General features: G+C 36.6%; 1 protein-coding gene across 1 annotated transcript in view; it reads left to right on the top strand.

The window, feature by feature from the left end:
* MBD5 (methyl-CpG binding domain protein 5) overlaps window positions 1-14,318 on the top strand; it is a 402,522-nt gene that overhangs the window by 374,660 nt on the left and 13,544 nt on the right. Inside the window, exon 16 of the mRNA XM_069540868.1 lies at window positions 3,254-4,462. Within this exon, the coding sequence (XP_069396969.1) occupies window positions 3,254-4,462 (1,209 nt within the window). The remainder of the gene's footprint in view (window positions 1-3,253; window positions 4,463-14,318) is intronic.

Genomic DNA, 14,318 nt, shown 5'->3' with positions numbered 1-14,318 from the left:
CCTGCCTCACTCTCCAGCCCCAGCTCTCACCACTCCCTGCCCGGCTTCAGCCACATGGTCTTCTTTTAGTTCTACAAACTGAATAAATTCATGGTAGATTAAGGAGCTGGATGGAAAGAGTAACACTAAATAAATACATGAAAAAAATATAGAAGATTTTAAAATAATCTTGGGGTAGAGAAGCCTCTTTCAGCAAGACACAAAACCAAGAAGTCAAAAAGAAAAGAGGTAACAGAATTGAATACATAAAACTTTAAAATCTGTATGACCAAAGGTATTCTAAACAAAGTTCAAGACAGGTGGCAACCTGGCAGAAAATACTTGCATAATAATAGCAAATAATTCCCATTCATAATATTTTTAAAGCCCCTACAAATTAGGAAGAAAAAAGATAATTGATTTGAAAAATGAGCAATAGAAATGAACAGACAATTCAGAGAAAATTAAATAATAATTAGTAATAAACATGAAAAGAATAATCAGAGTTATATAAATTACAACATTACTATGTTCATCAGATTGATGATATCCCTTGCTGACAGAGGCATGGGAAAATGGATTCTTTCAGATATATGTTTGTCTGATTGTATGCTGATATAGTCCTTTTGGAGGGTAAAAAAATATATATATATAAAATATATATATATTTATATATATAAAATATGTATATATAAAATATGTACATATATATACATATATTTATATACATATAAAATATGTATACATATACATATATACACACACCTCCTTTGACCCAGAAGTTCAACTTTTATGTATCTATTTTAGAGAAATCTTCAAATGTGAACAAAAGGGCACAGTCTAGAATGTTCATTACAACTTGATTTATGGCGTCAAAAATTAGAAACCACTTAAGCAACCATCAGGAGGGAAATAGTAAAATATGTTATGCTATATCCATCTATCTAGTAGTTTACAAGATTAGGTAGATTTATATAATCTGATATAGAAGATCCACAAGATTACAGAGCTCCAATACTGTAGTATTATAGAACAATACTAAAATACAATACCATTTATGTGAAAGAAAGAAAGAAGGCAGGAAGAAAGGAAGGAATGGAAGAAAGAAGGGAGACTAGATATACACCTACACACCTTAAGGTATTAAAAACAAGTCTGCAAGGATGCACTAGAACATTGATTACTTCTGAGAAAGAAATGGCATCAGAGTGGCATGCAGAAGTACAGATTTGGGTGGGGAAGTGATGAAAGCTTTTCTCTTTTCTGACAATGAGAAAATGTTCATATATGTCTTATATAATAAAAGAATTTAGAAGGAAAGAGGACGTGTCACTGAGTAGATAGGTAGATAAAGCCTGAAGGGACTCCATTAGATTTAGCAGTAAGAGCATCCCCAGTGACTTGGTGGAATGCAGTTTTGGTGGAGTTGTGGGAGCAGGAACCAGACTGCAATGAATGTAAGGATGAGAAAAGAGTATGGATTACTCTTTCAAAAACTTTCAAAAACTTAACTATGAAGAACATACGAGAAACAAGGTAGTGTCCCAAGGCGGGTGTAGGTTGAATGCAAACTTGTAAAATATGGAAGCCACGCACATAGGTGAATGCTAAAGGAAAGAGACCAAAAAAAGTGGAAGAGATTGAACATAAAGAAGAAAAGGGGTAACAGATAAGGCAAGATCCCTGAGGAGAGGCTTGGGATCCACAACATGAATGGAGGACGACTCTCAGAGAGTAGAAGGGGCTCCTCTTACACTGGGAAGCAGGACAGGATCAGGGACACATATACTGCAGAGAAGTGTGTGCTGCCGGAAGGCAGGGAATAGCAGAGTATAAGAATTATGAGAATTCTTAACCTGTGAACTTCATTATCTCTAAGTAAGGTCATTTCCTAAGAATACTGTGGGATATGGTACAACAGCTGGCTTGAGGAAGTGGATAAATACCTGAATAGTTGTGAGAGGGAGTGATACCTAACCAGAGAATCATAGGATTGATGGGAACGTAAGCCCCCAGCTGTGGTTGGAAGCCATAAGTTCCTGTGGATAGATACTCAGCATCCTCACTGTACATATAGATATATAAGGTAGGGAGTTAAATTGATCCAAGATTGGGATTTTATCTGATAGGTGTAGACAAGGGGAGAATGGCATGAGAGTAGTTATGTGCTGATAGATCCCAGGTTCTGGTTTAATAGGAAAGGATATAAAGACAGGAAGGGAGTGATCACTGTGGGGGAAAAATCCAAAGTATCAAGGGTCTATAGCAGCAATTCTTAGCTGAGGTTGGTGAAATTAGAATAACCTGTGGACTTTTTCAAATTGCACTCATCATTCCTGTCCTGAGTATTGATATTCTTCCCTGGCGGGCATTCCCTCCCTTCACCACTTCCCAATTAAGCATCACCTCTGTAGCAAGCCATTGTCACCGTTGGCAGCATGGGGGTGTCCCTCAGGCAGTGGCCTGGTAAGGTTCAAGAGTAGGCATTACTACCCTATTTAAAGACTTCAAAAATTTAGTGTCATATCAGAAATAGTTTATTGTTAAGAAAGGGGTATATGTATTTTGTTTTGTTTTATCTTATATTTCACTTAGATCAGTAGAAATATCAGTGAGTTAGAAATCATTTTTAAATCTGCTTTCCTTTTTAATTTGAGCTGTGCTGGTGACAGATTTGTTTCTCTCTTTGAATTCCAAGTTGCAAAACCTGTAATGACACTGAAAACATGGAGTCATCACCTGGAAACATTTTGGTTTTTTTTTTTTTTCTTTTTTTGCGGTACGCGGGCCTCTCACTGTTGTGGCCTCTCCTGTTGCGGAGCACAGGCTCCGGACGCGCAGACTCAGCGGCCATGGCTCACGGGTCCAGCCGCTCCGCGGCATGTGGGATCTTCCCGGACCGGGGCACGAACCCGTGTCCCCTGCATCGGCAGGCGGACTCTCCCACTGCGCCACCAGGGAAGCCCACCTGGAAACATTTTGTATCCAACCACCTCAACTTTAGTTTTCCTAGAGAGTGTTTAGTAATGATGATTTTTTAAAAAAACCTGTTACATGTTTTAATCAAAGAAACAGTAACCAAATATAATCAAGACATAAGGCTTTCTATACAGAGTGACTTTTAATTTCATTTTTGAGTCTTGTTCTTTCTTTATATTGCCTTCCTTGTTATATTTGTTTGTCTTCTGGTAAATCTTAAAATTATGATCTTTCTCTTTAAGAACTTGAATATTTTTTTCTCTCTCTCTCACTGCTTCCTGTCTATTTCTTTAAGGTGAGAATGCAGGAAGATGCAGCTCTCCTAAACAAAAGAATAAGCACTCAGCCGGGGCTCACAGCACTTCCCGAAAATCCAAACACTACACTTCCACCTTTCCAAGATACATCTTGTGAGTTGCAATCGCGGATTGACCCATCTCTTGGTCAACAGGTGAAGGATGGCCTCATTGTGGGTGGCCAAGGTGATGCTTCCATAGATGCTATTTACAAAGCAGTTGTTGATGCAGCCAGCAAAGGAATGCAGGTTGTCATCACCACTGCAGTCAACAGTACAACTCAGATCAGCCCCATTCCAGCTCTGAGTGCCATGAGTGCCTTCACTGCTTCAATTGGTGACCCATTAAGTCTCCCCAGTGCTGTCAGTGCGGTCATTCATGGACGAAACATGGGCAGTGTTGACCATGATGGTAGGCTGAGAAGTGTAAGAGGGGCTCGGCTGCCCAGCAATCTGGACCATGGGAAAAACTCAAACGAAGGAGATGGGTTTGAATATTTCAAGTCGGCAAGTTGCCACACATCTAAAAAACAGTGGGATGGGGAGCAAAGCCCTGGAGGGGAGCGAAACAGGTGGAAGTGTGAGGAATTTTTAGATCATCCAGACCATATCCACAATAGTCCTTGTCACGAAAGACTCAACAATGTCTCCACACTGCCATTTCTGCCTGGGGAACAGCACCCAATACTGTTACCATCAAGAAACTGTCAAGGGGATAAAATTCTGGAGGAAAATTTCAGGTATAATAACTACAAAAGAACTATGATGAGTTTTAAGGAGAGACTAGAGAACACTGTGGAAAGATGTACACACATCAATGGGAACAGACCTCGACAGAGTCGGGGCTTTGGAGAGCTGCTGAGCACCACAAAGCAAGACCTGGTCCTAGAGGAGCAATCTCCGAGCTCCTCAAATAGTTTGGAAAGTTCTCTGGTCAAAGACTACATCCATTACAATGGAGACTTTAATGCCAAAAGCATTAACGGGTGTGTACCTAGCCCTTCAGACGCTAAAAGCATTAGTAGTGAAGATGACCTAAGGAATCCAGACTCCCCCTCTTCAAATGAATTGATACATTATAGGCCAAGGACGTTCAACGTTGGCGACTTGGTCTGGGGCCAAATCAAAGGACTGACTTCCTGGCCTGGAAAATTAGTAAGAGAAGACGACGTTCACAGTTCTTGTCAACAAAGCCCCGAGGAAGGGAAGGTATACCAATCTTTATCCATTGTCAAATACTAACCTTTGTTCAGATATCAATTATTATTTTTTTTATCATCACTTTGGATTCTTCATGACTCATTGAGGTCTCACAAACTTCTGGAGCATAAAATGAAGAGGGGATGGTTGTAGTCACCAAAATGTCGTATCGTCAAGGGGTGAGTTGTGAAGCATTTGTAGATCCCACTAGGGCTCAGGGTGGCTCTAACCCAAGAATCAGATTTCCAGAATTTTGTTAACTTTGCCTTCCTTCCTTGCATGTACCTAATTCTTCATTCATACACAGAGAATGAAGGCAAGTGGCAATGATGGGAGAAAAAAAATATATGGTGGTTGCTGGAAACCAGCAGTGTGGCAGAGGTAGGGGTCCTCCCAGGCAGCAGGAAGTGCCCGGGGACTGCATCTCTCCCGTATGCTGACAGTGACACATAGAGCTGGCGAGAGGGTAAAATTGGGGTGGAGTTGCAGCCATTTCTGGAAGCAGCAGGTAACATCTGAGTTCAGAATGGAGTCTCCTTTCAGGAAACGTTCTGGGCCTTTATAACATATGGAAATGTTTAACCCCATAGTCTGGTTCTACTTAACACAATCTGATCACATAAATTCAATGAAAACTTCTCCATGAAACTACCATTCAATTTAGAAGAAATTAGTAGGGGTCTTCTGAGCTTCTTTTTCCCCCTCACAATTGGTAGAATTGACTCACTAGGCAAGAAATATGCAGAATGTTTAAAGTAGATAGAAAAATTTATATCCGAGCAGGAGGAGATAATAATGTACATTCCCCACATATGATGAAGAAACATGTAATTTTTCATCTCCTTAGGAAATAAAAATTCCTCTTACAGGTATATATTATTCTCTTAAAGAGTATATTGTATAAAGCTCTTTCAACTCTGCTCAAACCTCCACTGGCATTTAGGTTTCATGGCAAAGGAAACCAAAAGCATTCTTGCCAGCACAATAAAAGGATTGTCTTTCTCCAAATGACCAGGAGGTCCTTTAACCCGTTGCTTATAATGCCTAATATATACTTGTCAAGATACACTCTGGGCATAATGTTTCTACCTTTGATAAGAAAATGAATTCCATACTCCTATTCACAAAACATTTTATTCTCTAATCTCTCTGAGACCAGACAATCATTCTTTAGGTTGATAAACCTAAATATTTTTGACAGTTTATTCAAAATATAATTAGAAACAGCAAAACTGGGCTTTTATGATATAAACGGACCTGCTACACATACAAGATGTAGACATTAAACTGTTTTATAATCTCTGTGCAAATGAAACCAAGTCTTTTTTACGTGCCATTTTACCAAAAAAAGCTTAACTAAGGAAAAGATTATGGCCTCACTTTCCTGGAAACATTCTTCCTGTCCTAAATGACTTGTCTAAATATCTTTTTATGTCCTCAGGAGAATAAAGGCATGTACTTTCAACACATTTCACATTAAACAGTGGTCCTAATCTTCTGCTTAGTCTGTGTTAGCAAATTCCTGAGATTTGAGTTCCTCACTGATGTTTAAGGAGATGCACTTAAAAAAAAAAAATCATTATCTAAGAGTCCAAGAAACATTTATTTCACTTTATTTAAATACTCAACTGATTTTCAGTCACTATAAAAGTGGTTCAAAAATCCAGATTCTTCTTCTTTATTATAGACAATAGGTAGATTCCTAATAGAGAGCATAAAATTGTTTCTGTAAATTCAAATATCCCCCCTCCCATTGGCTGACATTGTAATTTTGCATTCTCAAAACTTTGATATCAAAATGTTGATATCAAGATACACTAAAAATACTTGCAGTAAATCAGAAAAAGTAATTGAAAGCAAACATTTAGAGGTGAAAAACTGAAAATTTATAATAAAATATTCATGATAACACATGAAATATTTATCTGTCATTAAAAATCAAGGTATAACAGCCTTAAAAGCTCTAGGGCACTTAACATTTAAAAAAACCCTCTGGTCTTTTCAGGACCTACCTCACTTTTGCACATAAAAAAACAAAGTGCTATTTCACAAACCCTTTTTCCCCCTATAGTTCACCAAACAAAGGAAAGGCTTCCTCATACCTTATTTAATGATGCCCAGCTAGCCAAACCCTGTTCTCAGTTGATAATACCAAGAAAGGTGAAATTTCAAACACAGATCTCTCTGACTTCAAGCCAGATGTCCTCTGCCTCATGTCTTGGTGATCCTGGTCTACCTAGAAAGGATTAAACTATGGTTAATATCTGTGTAAGACAAAGCATGATCTATTTGAAAAGATCTCTTATAAAACATGTTTTACAGTAAAATTGGTTTAAAATTGTGAACCAATTATGATGTAAATTTTATTTACATTGAACTCCTTAGTCCTCACAGTATTGGATAAAGTCTTCCACGTTTATAACTAAACTTCTGCTTTTAGAAAGGTAAGCAGTGTATTAGGTTTCCTTCCATATACTGCCTGACATTTTAATGAAGTCAAGAGAGGAAGACAGAGACTGACTTCATAAACTATTTGTTTATTATAGTAAAATCTTATTAATTCTGTCTTGCTGATGTGGAATGTGGGACCATTTCCCCCAGTATGTGTCTCTGTAGTATCTCAGAAGAAAAGGTTCGCTAAACAGTTTGCTTACACATGATTATTTAAAACCTTCTTAGCCTCTCAGATTTTCATACTAGTATTTCTGTGTCCACCCAAGTATGTAACTTAATCCAAGATCCTGTCAGATCCCACCAGATAAAATCTGTGTTAACTCAAGTTTTAGAATAGATTTATTATCTTACCTCCTCCCATCCCTCACATCTCACAAACTTATTATTTGTTTTCTGTTACAATCTTTGTTCTCAGCAAGTCACTTCAAATCCTTTTTGGAAGCAGGCAAAGTAGAAAAAATAATAATAATTAATGAACACGACTGCAGGTTACTAGTTCAGATCAAGCCAGGCCCCTCTCATGTTTTCAGGTTGCATGAGTGGTCTCTGGACTGAGAGGTCAGGGCTGTGATTGGAGCAGGCACTGAGATCTCCAAGTTGTCCATAACCTGATACTTTAGCCAACTGTTTGTCATGATAGTAAATGACTTGGTCAGCTTAGAAAGACATTTTTAATCTTCCGTGGGGTGTTAAATGTAGAAGAATTACTAATAATGCATTAGAAATGTCCTGCAATTTCTGAGATTCCTTTCTAGGAGGTATGATTTCTAAATATCAAATACTGTGTGAACACAGTCCTCAGAGAACTAGAGAGAAAGCCAGGTGTGGCAAAAAGAGGCCTGGGCTTCGGGCATTCTTGTGTGGGCTTAAACTCACCTCTGCCAGTTACCTAAATGGTCCTGAATAGGTATATTAATCTCCAGAGCTGAAATCTCCTCACTGCTCAAGTGGGAATATTAATTCCTACTCAGAATGATGTTTAAGAATTAAATGCATTACCATAAATAGATGGTACACAAAAGAGGCTCAGTAAAAGTTAGCCGCCTCCTCTCTGTTGTCTTTATTAAACAACCTTATGTATATGTGCTGCCAAAGCAAGCACTGTATTAAACAACCTTAGGAATTTGGATTCCGCCATTATAGAATTGTGGTCATTTGACCTTCATTATTGTTTACCTATGCATTATCTGTGTAAAAAGGACTTACTAACCAGGCTGGGGGTGAAAGGATAATAATAACATATTTAATGAATGAAATAGTTTATAACTATTTTTTCCGAACCTCAGGACATTGCATACAAATTGGCATATCTGATTATAAATTACTATTAGCTGTTCATTTTAAGCAGGAGTTCTACTTGGAAGCATTTTAAAGCACTTAGTTTGTTGAGTGAATTTGAAAGCCCCCCTCTCCTCAATGTTTCTAAACACTATAAACTCAGACTTTCTTCCTCTACCTTCCTACCCCACAAAACACTCAACAATAATTAGTAGAGATTTTTAACAGTCTGTGTAAAGTTGCACTGAATCACCCCTATATAATACTGTCCCAATATTGAAGCTATGTGACAGCACCGAAGGATGTTATGTGCCTTATATAATGCCATTCAGGAAGTGGTATCTCCTTACTGATTCATTTTTTCCTTTGACTATCAGTTTGTAACGAAGTACATTCTAGAAGATATTTATACTTTTTCTAAAGAAGTGGTACAAGCTTCTATCTGAGCCATGAACCCTTTATAGTTTCAGATTTAGTGGCCAAGAATAAGACCTCAGTGCTTAGTCATGGCTGGAGAAATGTGCTGCCAGATCTTGGCACAGTATTAAGGAATTCTTGGAAAGGAAAATGGCTTCCACTGGCATTATACCTATACACTATGATGTACAAACATTTTAAGCCTGTGCAACTCTGGGGGGTAATGGTTATCTTTATGTATTTATTTCAATAACTATTTTAAAACAGGAAAAAATGCTCTTTTTTTCTAAGATATATTTTGTAATTATCATCCACCATCTTTGATCTTACATTAACTAGCCTAAAAGGATTGACTATCAAGTAATAATCAAAAAATAAAATTCTTATTTTTTTCTGAGTAGATTATTTTTACTCTTTTTGCACACTGTCCCATTGGTCTTCATATTTCATTGTTACATTCGATGTGTGTTCTGACTCAAGCCAAATTTAGGAAAGAATTTATTTCTATATTGACACCAAAATGTTCCCTTTCAGTGAAATGTTTCTTGTTGTTGGACAGGTAGAGACATCTCCTGATTACCCAGAAAAGTTCTACATGTTGGTTCAACACCACTTGGTTAAATGAAGACGTTTTTAAAAGCAATGGGTAGGGTGCTCATTCTCTAGACTCACACTTTGACTTTTTTCCACATGGTTATATTTGACAGGTAGAGATTAAAGTAGCTCTCTGAGTGGTTGTTTAAAACAGAAAGAACTCATCATTATTAAAACTCATGCCAAATTTTTTTTGACACAATCACTTTCTGTATGTCAGTTCAGTATCACATGCACTCACGTTTTGATGTTATGGAGCAAAACCAGAGATAGCTTACAGTGGCATTCTGGGGATGTGTAACTTGAGAAATTGAGCCTGGGAACTAAATTTGGGAGGTATGCCCTCCTGTGAGGTTTAAACACTGTTACTTTGAAGAACATTCTTTCTGGGCTTGATTATCAGTGTTAACTATTTATATTCTTTGGTACTATCATTCTCTGTTGAAAGTGTTCTTTGTGTATTCCCTTTGCCTTATGTATTTTCTTAACCACTTCTGGAAATGAATTATTTTCTCTATACCCAGTCAATATCCACAATATTTTGGCTGCATTTTGGCTGGTGGGGCGGCTGGGGCAATCAATGCTCTGTAGCAACAGAATCTTTTTGAGAAAGGAGCAAAATCGTTTTTGCAAAGGAATAAGCAAGATAAAATCCAGGCAGACAAAGTCAGTGCCTGATCAAAATTTGAAAGGTAATAAACATGAAAAACTAGGTAACATCAAAAATATGAATATTAGGGAAAAGACTAAACTGAGTACAAAGCTTAGGTAAACTTTAGTAAATTGTGGAATACCATGAACTTTTTTTTTTTTCTGAGAGAGATTAAAGAGGAAAAGGAGGACTGTCTCCATTCACAGATAACTGAGACCAAGCACAGAGTTCTTGAGCTTGTTAATACAGTTGTCATATGGTTAGTAGCAAATGAAATCTCAGGTATGAGGCAAATACATGCTTCTGTTATATGGACTTTTAAACAGTGTATCCTTAGAAGTACAAGTTTATTCAAAACATTTAATTCTATATGTCATATGGATCTATATGAAATGTATTGTCATATTTAGAATAGATTTACTCTAGTCCTATAGTATAGTTCTCTAGTACTTAAAAACGCTGCTATCTGAACTGAAGAGGAAAGGAAACCAAGAAAAAGCCTCAGATAATGCCACTGACTAAAACTGTAATAATGTGGATTTGCTTAGTCTCTTTGAAAAAAATTGTGATTCACTTTATGGATTTTTCCTTAAGTGCTATTGTTGGAAAATTAGATTCATCCTTTCTGTCACAGGTGAGTCAACTTTTTACCCCCAAATTATTTGTTTATCATTAATTCCCATACTTGCAAAACTGTTGAAATATTGCACCTAAGTTAGCAAGACATTTTCAGCTTGAAGATTAAAATAGTTACTATTAAAATAGTTACTATTTAATAAATATTTGATAACAACAAACCTAATAAATGCCTCCTATTTGCTTATTGCTTCAGAACTGCATTTCCCAGACTTCAGCTCAAGTCACATGGTACCTGTACTATTAGTTAAAATTTTTCTTTAAATTCATTTACTCATTTATATATTCATTCAACAAATATTTTGGGCACGTATTATGTAGGCACTATTCAAGCCACTTTAAAAATAACTTCTAGTCTTATTCTAAGATATATGTGAAATCACAGGTATAATGTTTTCATATTTTTCTAATATAAATTTATATGGGTATATAACTATTAAAAATGATTAAAGGTCTGTCCATGTTCCACCTAAAACAATTTCACATGCCACCGGTGGCACTTTGGGAAAGACTGCTTTGGTGTTTATAAAGCACCTTCCTATTTATAATCTTTTTAGATCCTCTCCATAAAGATGTGCACAATTATTTCCATTTGGAGCTCAGGGAAGTGGCATTCCTAAGGGCACAAGTCACAAGCAGTTAAACCAGGCCCCAACCCTGGTCTGCTAACTCTAAGCTTAGTACTCTTTGCATGATACCATTCCCCCAACAACAGGAGCTGATGACACTGTAGAAATGGGATGGGGAGTGAAGAATGAAAAGGGGCGATTGAGGTCAGCTGTTTTATCTCTGTTATGAAATCTGTGACGTGGCTCTGCTCTATCCTTTGACCTTTGTGTGACAGCTTTGCCTCAGCACTAAGTACCAACAAAGTAATCACCAAGAGATTTAATCCTGTTATCAGGGATTAAAACCTGCAGGGAGTTTTGACATCTTCTCTAGTTAACTGGCTCTATTCAAAAGTGATCTAGGATCTTTGGTCCAGGTTCTTCTAATACATACTATACCTCGCTTTCAGAGGGTCACTTTGGCTCTCTGAAATGTTTGTGTCTCCTTTTGTCATAAACTTACTTCTGAGATACACTACATGCTACTGTGCTGACCCCAGATCAAACTTAATTAAATTACCAAATGTTTAATACGTGCCTTTTGAACAGAATAAGCAACCAGAGCTTCAGACTTGTTCAGAAAACTCAAACTTCCACCATATAATAGTGTCTGGCTCTATGGGTATGTTTCTAACCCTACAGACAGACTACAGGACTATTTATGTCAAAGAATTATTATATCTAAAGAATCTGAATGAATGAAAGAAGGGATTTAGTATTCAACATATGTGTATATTGATACCTGAGGTAATATATGTACTATAAATACATATAAGTTCTGGATATCTTTTTCTAATTCTAGAATGACATATGTGCAGAGTTATACCATGATAGCCATTACTGTTAGCATCATCACTGTTAGAATGAGAATATGTTGGCAGATTATTGGTAAAGATACATTATAAAGTTCTCCCCCAATTTCTCACCAAGATAGCAATCAGCTTATGGAGCTTCTGCCTTTTGGATATACAGGAATATAAGATTATGAAATTACAGATTAAAATAGTGTCTTAAATTACTTGCTCCTTCAGTGTAAGTTTTATTTTAAAATATGTATGTGTTTAATCTTTTTAATGTTATATTTATGTATTTGATTCCCAGTACTTTCTTCATTTACCAGTTAGCTAAGTAATTTATGAGGGAGTATTCATTAAATCATTAAATATGATTTCTATTTGACTAGAGATGGAATTTATTTTGTTGTTCCCTGATACCTTTGGTGGGGGAGGGGGTGGGTATCTTTAAAGACTTTCTTGAATATTGTGGAAGTAGATGAATATTTCCCCAGAACAAACACACCCACTTCATGTATTATATTTCATAATACAGAAGAGTACTAAACTTGTGAAACCAAATAAACTAAACATTTACTTGTGGATATGTATGATCTTGTCATCTCAGAAATACAGAGTGATGTGTGTCTTACTTATATTTAGTTTCAGAAAGCACTGTCATTGCTTTCTCTTTCAAGGTCATTGAATCCTTTATAAATAATGTAATTTATTATGAGATACCATAGAACCTTAGAGGCATATTTAAATGAAGAAATCATGGTAGAGAATTAGTTCAAAAAAATCACCAGAAAATTATCCAAGCATAAAAAAATTTTTGAAGATAAGTTTGAGCAAGTATCATCTAAATATCTATAAAACTATAATTGGATTTAAAATAATTTGACCTAATTTTTTGAGTATTGTGTATATACATATATACCTACATGTGTATATATGTGTGTGTATATATTTATATATATACCTATATATATTATGTATATTTCAATGTATATTAGAGTTGGTGTGGTGGAGAGAGGCTGCTTTGGAGTCAGGTCTGAGTTTCAGTGCTGGCCATGTTGCTTAAACTCACTTAGTCCCATCTGTAAAGTGACAATACTAGTGTGCAGTATTACCACATTAAATAATAAAAGAGTACCTTCTACATAATAACTGCACAAGAAATGCTTTTACTGCCCCTTATTTCTTAATTAAAAACAAAAATAGATGATTTTTTAAAAGTAGTTCAACCTAACTTAGTTTTTAAAATTAAGACCAATTGGGTAAGTTTTCATTGTGATGTGTTGCTTTGTTTCACTGTGAATCTGCTTTCTGTTGCCTGCGTCAATCCCTACTGAGATCTCTCACTACACCAGTTTGTGTCTAATAGAAGTTTATGTTACAGGAGAGCTTTCTCCTGGCTGCCAAGAAAATAATTTAAATATAAGCAGAATTAGCTATAAATTACATAAATGTAAGGTGTGAAATATCTTTCATACTTTCTTTGTGTGAGTGAATGCACGATAGAACCTCATTTCTAATGTGAAATGTGAAAAGGTATCCAGGCACCTTTTTTTAGAAAACAACACATGGATATATTCATCTTACTTAAGCTTTTCCAGTCATCCCAATAAGACACTTCATCACTCCTGTAGAATTGTTACTGGAACAAAGTTCTCTCTTGTTCTGGCACAATACATTAGGTATCCCCAATGAACGTGTGTATATAAAACATTTGGATCCTTTGGGACAAAATACAGAAGTCATGAAAAGGAAAATGTTTCCATTATTTGACTGTTTTTCTCATTGAATAATTAGAAGTGCTTGTTTTCAGACTTGATAATGGAGACCCTTTGTTAATCATTACTGTGTACTGGATTTGAAGGGGTCAAAGAAAAATTATTTATGAATGGTGTTCATGAGTCAGGAAGATTTAAAGACAAAAGTTAATCATTTCCTTGCTTATTAGTGTAAATTTTTTTACCCACTAGGCGTTTTGGCAACCTCTGAATTTTTATACAAAAGTAGTGTAGGGGTGAGGGAAAAACTGGGTTAAGGGATGGTGGGGGACTGACTGTGAAGCTATATTTACACAGCAAGGCAGTACTGTTTCTACTTAGATTGTGTTCAAGATCAATAAAAGTAGCAGTGTTTTTCTAAATGTGTTTTTATTCACATACAACACTTCCTATTTATTAATTGCTTTTCTTAGGAGAAGTGGCTTCAAGAACCATGATAGAGTTTATAAGGGGCAGGTGGCAAAGGCTGCACCTCCCCTTCCCCACTAATCCCCCAGCCACCATTTAGTGACACACTGCGATGAGATAGCAGATGTCACATAACCTAGGCTGGCGGGGGGGGGGGGGGGGGGGGGGGGAAGCAGGACAGGGGAGAGGACACGCCCATCAGGTGTAGCAACACCCTCTTCCCACATCATTAAGGAGGACGTGCAGCTT

The sequence above is a fragment of the Delphinus delphis genome, chromosome 7 (genome assembly GCF_949987515.2).
Source record: "Delphinus delphis chromosome 7, mDelDel1.2, whole genome shotgun sequence".
Lineage (NCBI taxonomy): Eukaryota > Metazoa > Chordata > Mammalia > Artiodactyla > Delphinidae > Delphinus > Delphinus delphis.
The sequence above is the reverse complement of the archived record's forward strand: the minus strand, read 5'-3'. Positions and strand labels throughout refer to the sequence as shown.